The sequence below is a fragment of the Triturus cristatus genome, chromosome 8 (assembly GCF_964204655.1).
Source record: "Triturus cristatus chromosome 8, aTriCri1.1, whole genome shotgun sequence".
Lineage (NCBI taxonomy): Eukaryota > Metazoa > Chordata > Amphibia > Caudata > Salamandridae > Triturus > Triturus cristatus.
In genome coordinates, this window is record NC_140591.1 from 719,554,805 (window position 1) to 719,575,104 (window position 20,300).

At 45.0% G+C, this 20,300-nt stretch overlaps 1 protein-coding gene across 1 annotated transcript in view; it reads left to right on the plus strand.

Annotated features, from left to right (window-relative positions):
- Positions 1-20,300, plus strand: part of ABCC4 (ATP binding cassette subfamily C member 4 (PEL blood group)) — a 1,516,984-nt gene that overhangs the window by 364,337 nt on the left and 1,132,347 nt on the right. The window contains exon 5 of the mRNA XM_085622127.1: positions 8,351-8,440. Coding sequence (XP_085478253.1) covers positions 8,351-8,440 — 90 coding nt within the window. The remainder of the gene's footprint in view (positions 1-8,350; positions 8,441-20,300) is intronic.

Consider the following 20,300-nt stretch of genomic DNA (forward strand, 5'->3'; position numbering starts at 1 on the left):
GGGACCCACGTCTGGCAATACCCTTCCCACTTAGGGCGACCTATGCAAAAGAAACAATTGATGGACGGAATGCTGGACAATGCAAATATTCACCCCCAGTCACAAGGATCTGGGTTGAATCCATCATTCTTTTGCTCACCACACCACACCACCCCACCCCAGTTTGGACCCAGCCATATAAAAATCAGTCTTGACCCTGTTCCGTATGGGAACAATCCGGCCCGGACTGGCAAGCCAGGTCTTCCTTGGACCAGAAACAAGCATCCTGGGACTGGTTTGGGGGTAAAACCTCTCATCAGCCAGTCTAGCTTGCATCCAGTGGCAAAGTGAGCAAGGGACCCATGTCTGGGCATCCACTGTCAACTTAGGGCGAATAAAGCAAACACAAGGAGATGATGGACAGAATTCTGAAACTTTTCAGACACCCCCCCCCCCCCAGTCACAGATCTGGGTTGAATCCATCATCATTCTTTAGCTCACTTCCCCACCCCAGTTCAGACCCAGCCATATGCAAATTAATCTTGACCCTGTGCCTCATGGGAACAGTCCAGCCCGAACTGCCAACCAGGTCTGCCTTGGACCAGAAACAGCACATTGAGAAAGGGGTCCCAGTACATGTTCATTAAAAGCAAGAAAACAATAGGTAAGAAAATTGAGAAAGCATAAACAAAGTCAAACGATCAATTAGGTACACTGTTATTTAATCACAATGAACCTGTAAATTGTGTCTTGCATAAACATTACATCATTTATTCGAGAAGACGTAAGTGCCCCAACAAGTGAGGGGGAAGGGATGAGGGAGAGGGTCAGTGAATTTGCGTGCAAGGATTTAAGGGTATTTGGGAAGGGAGTACAGTGCAGGTCAAGTGACCCTTATCAAGAGAAAGTACCAATAGCTGGCTTCTACATAGAGCCACAATCAAAACAACAAATGTCAACAAGTTTTACATCGCCATGCTTCAAGAGCCTTCGTGAACGTATTCTGACTGAGGCGTGAGCTGGCAGATTTAGAAGGTTGTCGACGTTTCGACCCCAAAGCGTTCTAGGTATCAGTGAAAACCTTAATGGGGGTCTTCCTCAGGACAAGGGGGACGAGGGGGCGTGGGTACCGTGAAGGGGTTATCACGGCGAGTTACTCATGGTCAAGTGGGCGCGTGAGCTCCGCATTAGAGAGAACGGATGCGGCAAAAGGATTCCTGGGGATGGAGTGAATCAACCGTCCCTGCGAAGGAAGTAATCGCTAAAAGGCCGCAATGGTCGGTCAGCCCAGCTGCATAGATTCTGAGGGCGGAGAATGCTAGTCGATCGGCTGCAAGCGTCCCGAGGATCAAAAGGCCGGGACCATGGTGGCCTTTTAGTGATTACTTCCTTCGCAGGGACGGTTGATTCACTCCATCCCCAGGAATCCTTTTGCCGCATCCGTTATCAAGTTATGACCTGATTGTGCTCGAACACTTGATTTCTGAGGGTCCTATAGGCCAGGTAATAATATCTCCGCCTCACAAAAACTGGCATCTGAAGAGTACCAATAACAGTTGGACCACAGTGTCCAAATTTCAATGTTTGTAGTCTACCAACTTAGTACCCCCACTAATTGGTGTGTACAAGATAAAGAAAGAAAAAATATAGACAGAAAAAATATGTGAGAGGTCAGAAAGTACCTCAAGTAAGCATCACCATGACAGCCGCTGGTAGGTACTCACCAGTTTGCTCACGTTTTTACACGATTTGATCTTTCACCAATTAATCTGACAAATGGTCAAACTCACACGTGAGAGCTGAGGTCTTTAAGGAAGCCACATAACTGCTAATTTTCTCCAACTTGCCCTGCACTCTGGTAAAAAACTTGTGCCTTCCCAACACAACATTCACACAGGAACCAACGTATTTCGCTAGCATCATAACAGACATGACATGTCAAAGATGTTGTCAGGTTCGCCCTCACCCTCCCCTATCTCAATCTTATCCAGACTTTCATATACATTTCTGCCTTCAATGCCCAAATTATGCAGTAGAATAGCCTGCTTCCGTGGAGCAGAAAATTTCTCACCACCAGAGGCAATCAGATAAGAATCAAAAATCAGTTTCCACCGTTTCCATGGCAAAACTGGATCACCCGTATCGGACAGAAAATGAGGAGGCTCAGAATTGGGGGTCATCGTGAGGTCCAAAGAGTGACAATCACAACCAGACTGCACGTGACAGACAACTCCAAAAAACTGAGAACAAGTTATTCACCACAGAAAGTTATGTCAGTTGCCATAAAGCACAATAAGCCGTGTAACAAACAAGGAGCAGGTCACTGTGCCCTTAAAGGACCAAACTTAAGAGGGAGCATAACGCTCACCGAACTCTGAAAATGGTGTGCCAATCAATGCAAAGCCTTGGTATGGCACTATGACAAAGGTGTGCCTATCACCGTAACACGAGTGAGGCACAATGTAAAGGGTTGTGTCTGTCACCAATTACGAATCAACAACACACTAGAGCAATCAGTACCTTGGCAGTGTTGAGTGTTGGATTCCACTAGCACGATGAGAGACTACCAGCGCTGCTCTGTTGAACAATGATTGGCAAAAGACAAAAAAGCAAAGCAATAATGCAGCATCGCGGCAACACTAGAATTTCACCCTTAAGGTTGCTTGATGACTTGAAGCAGCCTCCAAAATGACCGCCAGAGGACATGACAACGCTCTCCAGTGAAACACTAGAGCATCTGATCCAGATACAGGATGGAGATTAATGCATTCCAAGATGACCGCCAACACGCGGCAACGTGCACGATGACGTAAGCACGAGCACCACCTCTTGCAACATTGGATCGTGACTCACCCTCTTGCTAATACTCTGCAACTGCCAACAGCACATCACACGCATCACCACCTGCTTTGGCCTGACGTCATCATTACGAGATCAGAGCCGGGAGCAGAAACTTGACTAGACTTCCGATGCAGATCCAGCTATTGTAAGCCCTCCAACTCAGATCTGCCTTCAGGACCTCCATGATACCGACAATTCTGGTCAACAGGACTGCTAGAGACGCCAGCTGGGCTCGTTACAGCTTAGGGGATGCGGTAAGTCGATTGCAGAGCTCTTCTGTCTTGGGTTCCAAAACAGGTATGATGACACCGCAGCTCGTCGCCAGTAATAAGCTCAAGACTCCTGAGTAGGTTGGCAGGATCTTTATTGTAGTAAGATTAAGTACAAGTCATCATACCCTCGGAGCAGCACTCTACTCAGCCGCTCTCCCACCAGGTCCCAACCGACACTCCAGCCCAACATTCCACCCATGACATCCCCAACCTTCTGGTTCTATAATAGGTGACATAACCAGACATGTAGTAAGAGAGAGAGAGTTAGGTAGTGAAGGAAGTGGCCCTTAGGGACCATCCGGGTTACTTACAACCACCTGCTATGCCTTCCCAAGAATGAAGAGTCGGTCAGACAGTAGAGAATACAAACAAGTTTTATTAGCAATACTCTGCAGAGGAGCCCAATCTGACATGCACCCTAAGATGTCTGCCGAGGGACGGCCCCCCTAACAGTCTGCAACACGTAATAATTCTTCCCAAGAGCTTCCAACCATGCCCACAGTGGAAAGTTACCGGCCTGGGCTGAACATGAACAAAGGAGGCATAGAAGGATGAGCTACCACCTGCCAGATGTGTAAATGCTATTTGCAATTCAAGGTTACCGCGCTGACTCTCATCGTCTTCTAACGTGGGAGCAGGACTATACACTCGGGTTGGTATGCGAGGTCAGAATGGCCTACTCATTAGTAAGTCGGTAAACAGCCTTGAACAGAAGAGAAAATAATAACGAAGTTCTGCTGAGGAAAGCGATACGAGTGATGAGGCCTAGTGCAGGCACAGCCTAAGCAGCCTAATAGGGATTAAGAAATACAAAATGGAGCCACACTCGCTAACTAAAGCTTACACATTGCAGGGATAATTCAATGGGTTGCATAACGTGAATACAAGTGGCGTCTGTTTAGCCACACACTGCTAACCTAATATAGCATGAGTGCATAGCAGGAATGAGATTTTCAAACCTAACAATAGGCAGAACAGAACATAGCATATTAATATATCGTAATGAGCAGCAATCAATTGCTTTCTCAGTGTGCAAGGAGTGGATACAGTAGGCACAGCAGGGTAACAGTGACAGAGTCATGAGGTGTCAGGCTCCCAATCTTTGACCAAAAAACGTGATGGAAAAGGGATAGCTCAATCTATGGTTGTGAGCATGGCTTTTATCAGACAGGTGAGAAGTAACCTGACAATCAGTTGTGCTGAAAATGGACTGGACCAGATCCAAGTGAGGCTTCTTTGAGGGCAACCAATGATTGATAGCTGATGGGATACTATGGAATAAGGTCTCTGTATGACCGTGTTACAGTAAAGTAGGAGTAGCAATAACTCCTACTCATAGGACTGTCAGAATAGGCTGGTCTTTAGTTCTAGGTGGACGATAGGAAAGCCGAATTACAGTCTCAGATGTCTAGGATCGACATACTATAACGAAAAATCAGAAAGTGGTACTGGCCCTCGACTCTGACGCTTGGTTTCTCATCAAGGCTGCAACATGAATGTCTTAAATCACTATGTACGTTTCTCGGTCTTTGAACTCTTAAATATCAGTTATTAGATACCCTAACCGAGGTAGACAATGCAGTTAATCCCATATCTAATCAAAGTTGAGACCACTCTACTAATGTGCTTGCTGTAGGCCCAATTGAAGGGATTACTGTCCATTAACACCACTACTCAACCTACAGTAAAATCACAGATAAAACACAACAAAGACAGTGTGTGGTCCATCAATGCCTCAAGAGATGGTCTACAACTACACAGCTGACTAGAGTTTGAAAGAGGACCAGAAAACATGCACCTCTACTGCGGGAGGCCCTTCAAAGGCACCCCAATATTTCACCAGTTCCACTCTGATTTGGATGGCAGGTCACAAGATCCACCCCCTACTGACTCATCTTCGGGGAAAATTATACATTCACCCACCACCATATATACTCATTGGACCAGTGCATCTCCTGGGCAAACCATAATTGCAGAGAAGCTCTGCACCCAAAAGTGGGCAAGTATTTAGCGGGCGTTCCCTACACAAAAATTGCATAGCATACCTTAGCATAACACTTCCTGATTGATTTCCATTATTTACTTATGTGTAGGTACAAGTAGTAGCTTTCTGTAAATTGTTGCCATTCTTTGTTGCGTTTGCATGAAGATATTTATTGTTCTCCCTAGTATGAAATCCTTTATCTAGGTCAGTAGATCTGACCTTATTTCTCTTACAGTTTCAGTGAGTCCTTACCATCTGCCAATACCATAAGGCATTTTCTGAGAGGTTTGATTCTCACTAGACGATACAGAATTGCGTTGTAAGCTTTCTTATTTCTTTTTTTTTTCAGTAGAGTCTTTTTCAAAGTTATCATCTACAATAACTAAATAACAAACGTTCCCTGTTGTCTTTCATTGTGAACACTTGTTAAACTCATTCTTATTATGGTGGACCGAGATTAATTGTTAAGTTGTGTGGGGATCATTTTAAAACCCGATTGGACCAATCGTCAATTAAAGAGACAATGATTGAAGAGACATCTAATTTGAATTTATTGTTGTGGCCATTGAATTAATGTACTGATTTATAGATGATATGCATTTGTCTCTTTTAATACAAATCATACTGTAGCTCCCTATTCGATGTATAATAAAGAATTATGTGCTATATATTTACTTTTGTTAATAGGCAATCACTCTCCCCTTATCTCTAAATGTAAGGACCACGACAAATAAAATGTCTTTCTTAGCAACCTGTCGCAGAACGTTCAATTTCTATTCCAGATCAGTCGTGTTCATAAGACATATAAATGACTGTACTTTTTTACAGTATGTAACAGTTATTAACTTAAAGCTACCCACCAATAAATTACCCTTTCAACAATATTTTCACTCACAATTGTCCTTATGAGCCACAATAAAGTAAACATTTTAAGGATTTGTCAAAATGCTTTATACCAACTGTACAAAAGAGGCAGGCTGACCTTGCCACTTTTCTGAAATGTATCACACCTTACCTCTTGGACTGTACAAGGTGCACTTTGAGCAAGAGAACCCGCCTGCTGCTTGCCACAGCTCAGCCGATCGCACTTTAAGTACTGTGTTATGCGACATTTGCACGTTGCTTTCAGCGTCTTTGTGAAGCTGGTCCGAATTGGTGCCTTTGCCCGTTACTTTCAATTATTTAAAGAATCAATCTCACCCTCTTCATTTTTTTTTTTGTAAACGTTTTTATTGACATTTTGTTAGTAACAAAAACAATTTGGTACAGTACAGTAGGATTTGGTGGTGCATACACAATGTTCCAAAAAGCTATACAGTAGTTCAATAGCTGACATCATCATCAGTGAATGTTCTACGCTGTTTCTGGCTTGAAAGCAACAAAGATTCGCGATACCTTGCATCTTCTGTCTGTCTTGGTCTCGTTATTCACTGACTTCCGACAATGATTCCTCGTGCGGAGGTTCACATATATTCCCTCGGTAAGTATTCCAACTCCCCCACAGCCGCGTCCATTTTTTGGGGCATCCTCTGTGGACATAGACTGATTTCTCCACTATCATTGCATTGTCCATGTCTCAACACCATTGCTAAAGGGTAGGAGTCTGTCGGGATCCCCAGCATTGAGCAATGTTGCGCTTAGCCAACGTCATGCCTAGTGTCACCCAGTCCTGAGTCATATGGTTGAGATCCGTGGGCTCCCATACATTAAGAAGGCATCTCTGTGGTTCTGGTAGAACCGTAACAGTCGTAACTTGCGAGATTGTGCGCATAACCGCCCTCCAGTAATGCGCAATCTCTGGACATAGCCAGGGCGTGTTAAGGAATGTGCCTGATGCGCCACACTGTCTTAGGCAGAGCAGTGTGTCCGTCCTGCCAATTTTGTGTAGAAGTGTTCGTGAATAGTAAGTGCGATGTAGGATTTTTAATTGTACCAACTTGAGTTTGGACGATATCACAACCTCCTTTGGGGACTCAAGTGCCTCTTGCCAATCTGTGTCGTCTAATTCGCCCACGTCCGATTCCCATTTGGCCTTAAGGGCTGCTGTGGGGTCCGGTTGATTATTTATTATTTTCCTGTAGGTTTGGGAGATGGCTTTTTCGCTCAGATGATCCGTCAGGAGTCTATCCTCCAGCGGTGACGCCTCTGCGAGTTATGTACCCGGTGGAATTATTCCCATGAGTGCGTGTCTAATCTGCATGTAACGTAACATTTCCGTCTGTGTCAGTCCACATGTGACCTGCAACTGGGCAAATGTGACTAATTCGCCTTTCTTCCACATATCTCCCACCTTTGAGATTCCTATCATATCCCACTGTTCGAAATCATTTGGTTTTGCATAGTATACCTAACTTTTTTGTATCCCACAATGGCGTAGCCTATGTTATTATCCCCTCCCAACCCAGTGCACGCTGTGCCTCGAACCAGACTTGGATAGTGTGTGCCGTTGGACCTGTGAGAGCTTTTCCTTGTTATAGAGTGGCCCCATAATCCCTTCAGTCTCCAGGAGGTGTCTATCCATGCGGTACTCTGGGTTGTCTTGAGGTGCGTGAAGCCATTGATTTAGTACGATGAGCTGCAAAGCCCAATAATATACTTTTATATTGGGGAGGGCAATGCCACCATCGTACCAGCTCTTTATAAGTTTATGCATGGCAATACGGGACGTTTTTCCGTCCCACAGCAAACTGGTCACTTCAGCGTTTACTGCTGCAAAATATGCGGGAGTAACTGGGAACGGTGTATTCTGGAGTGCATATAGGAAACTGGGGAGTGCCATCATTTTAAAGAGGGCTGCCCTTCCTAGTAATGTGAGCGGTAGGGAGCGTCAATGTTTGACGTCGCACTGAAATCGCGTCAGGGGCTGTGTGAGGTTTTCAGCGATAAACTGTGTTTTGTCGTGCGTTATATACACCCCTAGGTATTTAAAGCCTCTGTCAGCAATCTGGATTTCACAGTCTTGTGGTAACCGCGGTGAATCTCACCCTTTTGAGTCACTTTTTATGCGCTGTGCTGCACTACTTCCGAGGCCTCCTCCTCTGTTCATTGGTAAACTTTTTATTGGACCAGAAGCAGCACGACCTACAAGAACTAGGGCCATAGGCACTTGTGATATCTGTTTTTGATTTTATCTGCATGTTGTTCACTCCGCTTTTATCTTTTGTAAAGCGTTTTATTAACCATACGATAAAATATAATGTAATGTAATGCTTTATAAAGAAAAAAAACAACAAACATAAAAATGTTTTATATTTACATTTCTTTGTCATTTCAGGCTCTTCGACTAAGTAATACTGCTATGGGGAAAACAACAACTGGCCAAATAGTAAATCTTTTATCAAATGACGTAAATAAATTTGATCAGGTAAGGAAATAGCTTTCCTCCTTCATATTTTTTTTTTTTAAATGTCAATTAATGCAGTGAATATATGTTTTTAGAGAAATCTTTTATTAGTTACTCACAGCTTTAGTTTTTGCTAAGTTATGGGTATAATAAAGGTCAAACATGTCATCTGAGGATGAAGGGAAAATTCGGCTTGTCCATTAAATGGGGAAATACCCACGTCTTCAAAGGCTTCCCGAGGAGTAGGTGCTTCTAGAACAGAGTTCCAAAGAGAGTCACCAGGATGAGAAAAAGAACACCATCCTCTGATGAACTTGCAAAAGCAAGGAACTGAGAGGGAGAGCGGGCCACCAGAGCCATAGGGCTTCTTTGAAAGTGTGGAAATCAGACCAGAGGAATGATGAACCCTATGATTTGTTTGAAGGAATCACGTTGGATGATACCAAAGGATTTAGAATTTGATTCATTTGCTCAGCAGTAGCCAATGGCGAGCTTGGCCAAAGAAAGTGGTGCGAAATAGTGTCTTCCCTCTGGTGAGCAGGCAGATGAAACCATTTGTTGAATAAAACAGATGTCAAGAGCTGGCAGGCAAAATGGATCGTTCCTCGTTATCTTTTTCTGGTTTGTACAGTCTGACTTCCTCCTAGATCACGCTAGTCCTGTCCACGCCTGCACTGCCTTCAGGGTCCCAGTGCTGTTTTTCAGAGTGTGAAATGGACTTGCTTGCACAGCGCTGAAACACTAGTAGACTTCTGAATATGGCAGATTGATCTTTATTTTTGCATCCACACAAGTAGGACCCTGAGTTGAGCACAGCAGAGAGTTAAAAAAATGTGATTATTGTGGTTCAAATGTTTCAGAGGCTGAGTTGAGTTGAGGTCCAAATAAAGACTGCAAATTGTCAAGTCTGCTGGGCAACAAAGAATTTACAAAGCAAAAAAAGAAATGCTTTTGAGATCTATCCTAAGTTTGCGGAGGCAGACTGCCTTCTCCCTTCAAAGGGGGGGGGGGGGCACAGGGAAGACAGGGGCTACTGGACTTCAAGCGCGGCAATTGAGGTCATTTGCCACTTTTGTAATGGGGTCAGACTTACTCTCTACAAACTGAGACAAGTACAGCCCTTGCAGCATTTGACTCCAAGGGTAGCAAGGACGAGCAGTTAGAGGCTTCTCAGAGAGGTGGTGCATTGTGCACGAGCTCAGAACTCAAGAATCAACCTACAGGCATAATAATTCAATATCCAGTGCTTGTCTTTTAACCATACCATTCCATAAACATTTATATAGCGCTCGGCTACCACCAACGGCGGTGTCCCGGCGCTAAAAGTAGCAGCGTGATCAGACAGGGGGAAAAAGGGACTAGCTAGGGCAAATCAAACAGCCATGTTTTCAGAGCCTTCCTGAAAGTGGATTCTGATTCTGCTTTACGCAGGTGATTAGACATAGAATTCCAGAGAGCGGCTGTTCTTACTGCGAAGGATCGCCCACCAATCCTGGCTTTGGCAAAGCGAGAAATGTGGAGAAGCATCTGAGAGTTGGATCGCTAGGTCCTGTTCTGCTTATATTTCTGAAGTCTCTGTTTCAAATATCCTGGACCTCTATCTCTTGCGGCTCTATAGGCAAGAGACAATGCCTTAAATTCGATTCTCCTTTTCTCTGGGAGCCAGTGAAGGCTGCGCAAATGAGGAGAAATGTGATGTCGGAGAGGCACATTTCTGATGAACCTTGCTGTAGCGTTCTGGACTGTCTGCAATCTATGGGTAAGATAGGCAGGGAGACCCAGGTACAAGCTGTTAGCATAGTCCAGTTGAGATGTAATAAGGGCATGGACTATTGTAGCCCGACAGTCCATCGGCAACAGGTGGAGGAATCTTCGCAAGGTTTTAAGTTTCCAGAAACACGCTATGGAAACTTGACCAATCTGGGCCTTACCCGACAGTTTAGAATCAAATTTAAAGCCTAAATTTCTGACTGAGGTGACAGGGGTGGGAGGGGGGTTCAGTTGCGTTGGCCACCAGAGATCTGCCCGCGGGCGTGAAGGTTGATTAAAAAACATCACCTCCGTTTTGTCAGCATTTAATTTCAGGCAGTTGTCCATCATCCAGGAGGCTATGTTGGTTAGACAATGCCTGAAGCTGTGGAACGCAGCCATTGCAGTGTCTTTGAATGAGAACACAAGCTGCGTAGCATCAGCGTATGATATTATTCTCACTCCACAGTGTTCCACTTCAGATGCCAGAGGAGCAAGATAAACATTAAACAGGGTGGGGCTTAATGCCGAACCCTGAGGTACTCCACATACCATGGAAGAGGAAGAGGTGACATGAGGGCGCAAAAAGACCTGCTGAGACCGCGCATCCAGAAATGAATGGAACCAGTTCAACATGGTCTCCGAGATACCCAGCTGTGCCAGTCGGTCTAAAAGGATCGAATGAGAGACCGTATCAAAGGCTGCGGACAAGTCCAACAGCACAAGCATGGCACAGCTACCATGGTCTAGGGTTTCTCGGATGGTTTCCGCCACTTCCAGAAGAGCAGTCTCAGTACTGTAGCCCATCCTAAAGCCCAACTGGGAGTTCTGAAGAAGGTTATTGGACTCCAGAAAGTCAGAGATCTGTCTCTGAACTTCCTTCTCCAGAATTTTTGCAGGAGCGGGCAGGAGTGAGATGGGCCTAAAGTTCTTAAGTATGACAGGATCTGCGTTTTCCTTTTTAAGAATAGGCAAAACAAGTGCTTTTTTCCATACAGAAGGATAGCTACCTGACGTCAGATTAGTGTTTCAGATAATATTTAAGTGGGGATTGAAAAAAGGAGCCAGCAGATTGAAAGATCTGGCTGGACAAAGATCAAGAGGCGAACCTGATTTAGTTCTCACTGGGTCTGAAAGGGACAATTCTGAACAGAAAGGCCGACATTCAGACCAGGGGCAGGAAGAATCAGGAGCCAAAAAAGTGGTAGTATGAGACTCTGACACAGAAAAGGAAGAGTATATAGATTGAACCTTCTCCTGGAAGAAATTCAACAGATCTCTACACAGCTCAGCTGATGGCGTAATGGTGCTCATTGTAGCTTGAGGTTTCATAAAATCTTTCACAATCTTAAAGACTTCCTTGGATGAATTGTCCGACTCTTTAATTTTGTTGGCTAAGTAATTCCTGATAGTCTGACGTTTGAGAGCATGACCTTCTTTTAGTGCAGTTTTATACACACTCTTTGCATCCAGGTTGTAAGCTTTTCGCCAGATACGTTCCAGCTTTTTACAGGCGCTTTTCTCTAAGCGAAGCTCTGAAGAGAACCAGGGCGCGGAAGGCTTTTTCCCAGCAAGTTTTGCTGTTTTAATAGGAGCAATGATATCAAGGGAGGTGATAACCCACTCGTTAAAGGTGGTTGCAGCCACGCTGGGATCATCTGTCAGCCGAAGTGGGGTATTTTGAAGAGAGGGACCTATGGACTCGGGGGAAATCCTCTTCCAGTTTCTCTTCTTCACAAACTCTAGAACTATATTTCCCACCACTTCTCGACAGGCTGAACGGAACCAGACAATGGTCTGACCAAGTTAATGGCAGGGGAACCTCAACCTTAAGAGTGGGATCATTAGAAAAAATAAGATCCAACATGTGACCTGCACGATGTGTGGGGGCCGTGACCAACTGAGTCAAATTTAGTCCTCCCAACATATCAGCCACTTGGAGTGCCAGAGTGCAATTCGCATCGTCCATATGGACATTAAAATTGCCGAGAACTGTAAGGTTTGCATGTCTCAAAGAGAGATCAGCGTAATGTCACCCAATTTTAAGAAGTGGACAGATGCTGAGTCTGGGGGTCGATAGACCAAAATGCCCGCCAGAGTATGCCCTGGTAAGATTTTAATGGAAAAAGACATGGCCTCAATTAACCCCATGTTCTCAATTTTTTTGCATGAAATCTCCCATATGTCTTTCAAGATAATAGCTAAGCCTCCTCCCTGTCAATTATCCGCACAATTGACCATGGAGATCTTAAAGCCTGCAGGTAGCATAAGCAACATATCTGGGTAAGATGTCTCTGTTAGCCAGGTTTCTGTTATAAACATAAGGTCCCAGAGGTTGGACTCAAGAGAGAGCCAAATGTCCACCGAATGTTTGGGGAGCGATCTGCAATTTACCAAGCAGGCTCTGATAAAAGGCTTATCATCACAAATACCAATAACTGATGGCTTGGCACCAAATGCCTCTGCACCCTGTATCACCACTGACCCTTCAAACTCATAGGAACAGGACTTGCATTGATAAGCCTGATCCCAGTTTACCAAGCAGAAGTCAGGGCAAATGAGATTGGCACAGCTCATCACATTCAGATCCATTAGCTGCTTACTTGTCCAAGTAGTTCTTAAACAGGGACCGTTTAGGGCAGCATGGCTGGTGCTGGCTGCACTCCAGACGTAGACGGGGGCAGACAGGCTTACTTTGGGCACGCCAGTGGCGTGCCCGCTGCGCGTCTGTGTAGCAGTGGCCATAAATAGGGGCAAAAACCAGGTCAGTTGCGCGACTAGGGTGCCGACCAAAATGGCACCCGTGAAAGGCCCTACCCCAGGAGGAAAGATGGCCGCCAGGTAGGCCGATAGCAAGAGAGAAAGGAGGTTACGGCATCCTAAGCATTTTAAGGAAATAAAGAACTTTTAATCGGGCAACAGTACACAGTCCAACTTAGTTTATATGGCTGGTTGTGACTATTCCTCGCGGTGCTTCACCTGCTGTGTTCCTTTTCTAATCCCACCTTGGGTGATCCCTTGATGGCTTGCCCTCTGGCCAGTAGTAAGGGCAGAAGCATGAGTCAAGCTCAGATGCAGCCTAAAATATCACCACAATTGAAATATGAAGACAATTCACATTTTCTTTACTCAGTTGGGGTAGTCGGAGAAATTATAGTCTTTTGCATTCCCCTGAGAGCAGATCCGGCAGCCTTGATCCGGCAGCCTTCACACAGGCAGGGGCCCATAATGAGTGAGGACAATATCAGGGACTGATGAGTAGGCCAGGAGTGGCCCACGTCTCTGTATGTGTAGATCTTCAGTTCAACTCTGCGGTGCAGTGGCCCTTGCCATACAGTGCAGATATGGGAATGTGTGGCCGCTGCTGGCGCGGACAACTCTGGCAGTTTCAAGGGCCACAGAGGAATATACATAAAAGTACACAGATGAAGGTGGAGCAGAAAACAAGCAAGAGACCTAACCAGACTGAGATAATCCACACTATCACAAAACAGAGAGACTACCACAAAAAGGAAACCAGGCTGTACATTCCTGTGCACCTAGAACTGGGGAGTAATCAGGGAGAGTAATGGAAATCTCACAGGGAATGTAGATAACAGGAAATCTATAGGGAACACTGAGTGTGTATAGTTTCCATTGAACAGGAACTTAAGGAAACAATTGACACTCAGAAAAGAAGTTGAAGTGAAAAAGCAGGGACTGCTGCAAGATACACAAGGCATCCTGCTGTACTGTTTCAAAAATAGGGATGAAGGGAACGGAGTTACTGAACAAAGAATTGCGGGCATCTGATGATGCCCCAAGCCAAAACATAGAGAGTAAAAGTTCTGGAAATGCAGTAGCTGGCCAATAGCCAACACACCCTGCACAATTGACGACTGTAATCATGAAATTTGATTATGCTCAGGACTAAACACTACACTGAACCACTGGATCAGAAGCGAGAAAGCACCATCACTATATCTGGACTGTATCAGGACTGGTCTTTATTCAGTGGACTGTGAATCCAAAGATTATACTTTGAGAAATTGCTTTTAAGTCCCTGGCTCTTACAGCACACACTTCTATCCAGGCAATTGAAGTCACCTATATCCTCCATCCAGAAGCAGAAGCTTCCTCATGCTGTAATAGTTCGTGTTGGATGTTTCATCAGGCTGAGTCCGGAAGACTTTAGTAGTGCAGTTTCATCAACACATGTCGTGGGAGGTGTAGTTTCTGCTTATATTGGTAAAACGACAAGATACGTAAAGAGAACATTCAAGTGTTATTGGTAATAGTAACTTATTGCAAAGTATTTGGAAGATGTAGATTACGGCTGAATGGTCACGGGGCCTGGAAAGGTGAAAGGATGATACTGATTTCTAGTGTTCTGGAGAGCTCGACAGTATTGATTCTACATCTAGGTCTTTCAGTACACCCGAAAATTGTACTAAGAGTAAAATCATTCTGCACTCACCAATAGTTAGGCTGCAAACAAGTTTGGCTATTTGTACCTGCAAGCTCCACTGAAGAGCTCATGAAGAACAAAAGTCTGCAGCTAAGAAAATGAAAGATTGGACGAAAGTAAAGTTATCAAGCTAAGAAAGTGAACTATGGAAATAAATTATCACTTGCCAAGCTTTGCTTCACTGGAAGAATTGCGACTTTACAAATAATTTAACACATTAGCCAGAATTACACAGAGGGGGCTACTGAGTCATGTTTAATTTCAGACCCATAGCTTCAGGCTACTGGTAGGTGCTAGTCCTGTTTTAAGTGCTGCAAAATTGATGTTTTTTGCTTTTTGTATAAAATGGTTCCTGGGTCTAATGGCTAGGCACTAAAGGCAAATGTTGCTGTCAGTAACATGCTGTTTAATAAACAATTAAGAAGCCACTGGTCCTTAAATGTTATGCTACTAACAGGTTTGACACTCAGGCTCTTCTGTGCTTGGCTAAATAGCTCAAGAAGAGCGAAACATGTGTATGGGCCTCCCAGCACCACACCCTCCTCCCAAGACCTTTTTAAAGGAGGCCGAAGTGCAGTCCATTGAACAGGGCCTTTGGGACAGCTCCCCCTTGCTGCTTTGCTGCTTCTTTGGTTGCTGGGTTGCTTGCCTGTGCTCCTCTTTGTTTGACTCATCGTTGTTTATTTTGCCCAACGTTTTAGTGTGCTGCTTTTCTCTGTTGTTTTTTTATCCGCTCGTCTTTCTGCTGTTTTTCCTGCTATTTTTCCCTCCCGCTTCCTGATGTCGCTGGCCCGCCTAGCACCTCCCAGCACCCCTCCCTCCTCCCAGGACCTACTTAATGGAGGCCACAGGGTGGACATGCGTAGTGGGTGCGCCAAAGGCAAACCCATCTGTGCTCGTTCATGCCGCTTTCGCGCCCAGCGATAGGAACCCTGACTCTCCTGCTACTCACAGATACAGCGCCAATGAGCTCAGAGCCCTGGACCCCAAACTCCGCAACAACTGCTGCTGCACCTCTCCATGATCAATGGTAGGACCTTTTTCCTGCCGGCACTGCCTCTTCTCTGCAACATCAGAGTAACTGCATGCACAACCACCACCACTGCGCTGACCACAGCCGCTTCAGAACAACTCCTCTGCCTCCTGCTCAATGCACGATCACTCTACAAGCACACCACCGAGATCTGGGACACCATCTCCTCCTTCACCCCCAATGTCATCTTCCTTATCGAGACCTGGCTTAACTCTGCATCGGCACCCAACATCACCTTAGCAATGCCCGATGGCTACACGATAGACCATGAGACCGCATCACCAAACACAGAGGTGGAATTGCCATCCTCCACAAAGAAACCATCCATTGCACTACCACTACAGACGACACCACCCCAATCATGGAACACTTCAACTTCCAACTCTAAACTGATGGCAAAACCATCATCAGAGGCACCCTCTCAACAGACTTCTAGGTGCTCCCCCTAGCTTTTGCGACTCCATCGCCGAGTTCATCGTCCTGCTCGGCATTGACTCAAAACACTACATCTCCCTCGGAGACCTCAACTTTCACCTCGACGACCTTAACAACACCAACAATGCCAACCTCCACGAAAGCATGAGCAACTTCTCGACCAGCGGCAGAGTTAAGTACAGCCATGTCACTGAGCTCACCTGGACAGACCATGCCATTGTGCACTTCTCCATCAAAGGATCTCCTTGCACCGCTACCAAGCCGTACCAAGCCACCCAGTACCTCTCACCACAGTCGGAACGAAGTATCAGAAAGCCAGTGGACTGATGCCCTCAACACCTCCCACCCTGACACCACAGCTAACCTAGAACAGGCTGTCAATAACTTCTTCGCCTAGATCACCGATTGCACCGACAGAGTCTCACCCGTCAAGCCCAACAAATTCAAGAGATCCTCCAAACAGGACAGTTGGTATACCATGGAACTGAGAACCAGTAAACGCAACTGCAAGCTGCTTGACAGGAAATGGCGCACCAGCAAGGAACCCACAGACAGGTAGTCTGTTTGTTTTTTATGCAACAATAAAGTTTAAATAGATTTGCTGTTGGAGAACTGCTAAAGAATATGCATTGACCAAATGCTCATTGATGCTGCAAGGCCATGTTAATGGTAGATTGTGCTCCATAAATTACCAATAGCATAACAAGTTGAACTCTAGGAAAATAGGCGGCAAAGGCATCAGCAACTAGACGTGTTTGCTATTGCTATGTTAGAGCAATTCTGGGAAATGGCTGAGATATTGCTTCTGGGTACTCCTGAATCAAGGTGGGTACTCTGCTGTATATTTTATTTTGCACACTATACCTCTGCTGTTCTTGAATATTTTCCAGTTTCTATTGGGCATTGGAATTAAAGTGTGGGCATATTGACCCCTTTTGATTTTATGTCAATTCCCACACTGTTTCTTTTTCAGCATCTTCTTTTGACTTCTGTTGAGAATTGACATATATGCTAGCCTCAGCCGCCATCTGGGAACCACCCTTCCAATCTCTATTGATCACAGTTATAATATAAATGTGGTCTGATGCACAATAGGCCGATTGATATGTACACAAGGATACCATTTTAAAGTAGACTGGAGAGAAATAGTAAGTTTGCGCCGTGTGCCTTGTGTCTGCCATTTTGTTGGACCCTTCCACTGTATATGGAGTATACCCTGGAGGAATAAAAAAACAACCAGGTGGACTCAATGCTAAATCAGTAGGGAGTATTGTATCAAGTCTACCCAGGAGCAAGAGAGGAGCAACTCATTAGAGAAACTGTCAAACCACTGTGGGGTATTAAATAAGGTTTAACCAGGAGAAACAGAGGAGAAAGAAAGAAGCAAATCTTTGGAGGTACTATCAACTCCTCAAAGCAATAATGTATGCTGGTCATCAAAGTCGAAAGGGCTTCAAGGAAGTATAGACGAGAAGAAGAGATGGGGGCTATGGCCTAATGTCCTCTCTGGCCCTAATCAGCGGCGGCCGGCACAGGTAAGCGCGGTGGGGTGGGGCGGGGCAGGGCACGGCAGGAGGGGATGCCGACAGACAAAGGAACATCTATTATTTATTTATTTAATTATACCTGTTCCGTCGTCTGTCTCCCCCCCTTCCCCCCCCCTCCCCTCCAAGTCCCACCACGTTTAGCAATGCTGGCTGCCCGTGGCCCTCATATGCCCAAACGGCGGAGATGTCACAGAGAGACACTCTTACCCTTTTGACCTTTATCTGTATCCTCGAGTTTAGAAGAGCCAATAGTGTAGTGAGAATGACTTTGTGGTCTGAAGTTTGACTCCAGATAGGCACTGTGGGGAGTGGAGAAGGGAAGGAGCAAACGGTGGTCTTAAGCATTCTGAGCCCTACAGAGACAGTGGCAAGGAGCATGTGGGTTGGAAATAAATGGTTATAGTGGCAGGGGGAAAAGTTTTACTCTGAAGGACAGTATTATTATGCAAACAACTGTGAAATAACTTAAGTACAGCCTACAATTGTTACTGACACAATAGTTTTTAAAAAATATTAAACACAATGTTAATTGTTTTTATGTAAGTAAACACATATTATTGTGTAGCATTAGATTTATGGTACAATGTATGCAATATAACTAGTATAATAGTTGTGCAGTGGCTCCGGACAAATTTCTCACCTCTATGTATAATCAGCTTGGGCCTCTCATTTCCTCTCATTGGGCCTGTGGCAATCAGAGCAACCATGTGGAGATTAATGACCTCTTGCTTAGCTTGTCTGTCAATTTGCACCATTCTCGAGTATTGCCAGGAAGCCTGTCATCATTAAACCCCATTACATACACATTTTCCGAGCCATGCATTCACATCTTTTCTCTATAAATTCAAAGAAGGACCTCTTAGTTGAACCAGTGTCTCATTATTCTCTTGTTTTGTTCACAATAACAGCAAGGCAGCAGATTTATACTGATTTTTCCTCTTTTTTGAGTTTGGGGTGTAGACCCAGTATGCAATGTGCTAATGAGCGTGTTATTGCGCTCTCTTATCAGCATCGCCGCAACCTCTTTACAAAATCCCCCCACTACTGGGCATTACCATATCATATGTAAAACGCCTGTGTTGCTCTGGTGGCACCTCGGGCATTCCTGTGATCTGCTCGGGTAGCCTTGTGTAATTAGTGACTGTTTTATTGTACATCAGTATTCTACTTCACTCTGCATCAGCGAACAGTATCTCACTGTATTTTTCTTTTTTCTCTCGGATTGCTCGGGGAGATAGTAACACATAGTATTTTTTTTTTTAAAGCTGTTTTTTTAAAGCTGTGGCTGGTCCAGCCCTAAGAAAATTTGCCCAGCAGGAGATTACCTCTCAGCAGTTTAACACTCTTTCTAGTACATAGCTCGGGATCAGGGGCCGAGGTGCCCATCAGCACATACTCAAGTTGACTAAGCAATGGCTGCAGTCTGTTTGGCCACCAAAGTTGAAAAACCCAACTTGAAAGGTGGTAGAGCACCACCCTCTAAAAAGCCATTCCCTAGCCACAGCAGCCAGAAGTGGGCTCCTGCAGGGTTTGTGGGGTTGACTTCACTAACCCATGCTATCTATTTGGAAGACTTGAGTCTTTTTTTGGGGTGCGTCTAAGGCCAGAGTCTGATGGCCCTCTGATTTCTCACTATACAGTCTTCCTGTAGCAGCATTATCAGCTAAGTTTGCATAAGAGGAGGGCCGAGTCTTTTTGCACTTAACTGCTACAATAACAGCTTCTTGCCTGAAACATCTGTTCTTCATGTAGGACGTCTCCTGGTAGGAGTGTGATCTCAAAACACTTCTAAATTGCCGCTTTCTAGCAGTTAAACACTAAAACTATTGGCATTTTCAGAAAAAGGTGTGGACAACTGAATAAGGAGGCCTAGAAATGGCCAGCAGTGTCAAGAGATCAGCTAGTGATGGAGACAAAAGGAATCCAAAGTATCACAGAGGCCCAGTGTACCATGGAAGTCCACTGGACTGCAAACCGTGCCGTCCCCCTACTTATGTCTAAAGAGGAAGCGGCTTCATCTCCCCTCACAAGAAGGCCCTACGGCCTCACAAAGTTGAATAATGTTTGTGAGGGAGTCCTGGGGAGAACACGAGGCATTCTCAAAGGTAAGGTCACTGGCGGCTCTCGCGGGGCAGCACCTGCAGCACATGTTGAGCCTGTTTCTGTGTTACAGGTTCTTCTCCTAACTACCGAAATCACACCAAAGTCTAGTCCAAGGACGGCCTCAGGAAGAAGGATGGCAGCCAGCTCTTTGTTTTTTCCCTCTCATTGTTTCTTTAGACTCGTTCAGATGCTGCTGCTCACATTTCTTTGGTAAATAACTATGTACATGCAGTTTCTCCAGGAAGTGGTACTGATAGCCCATCAGCACGGAGATGCGCAATATGTATTTGAAAGGCTGTCTCTCCACGTTCACCCACTGGCTGTTAATTAAATCCTTGATTGCCTAGGAGGAAAAAAAGCAGAAATTCAGAAACCAAATTTTATTTTGCATTTTACAAGTCTGTCAGGTGGCACAATGACTCAAGGTACCAACGACATCCCTGGCTTTTCAGACACTGGCATCTTACATTGTAGGGTTTCAGGTTTTGCTTTTAATGCTGTCATTAAAATGGGCACAAAACCCCAGCATGGAAAGTAGAGTTGGCTAAAATGGTAGAATTGGCAAAG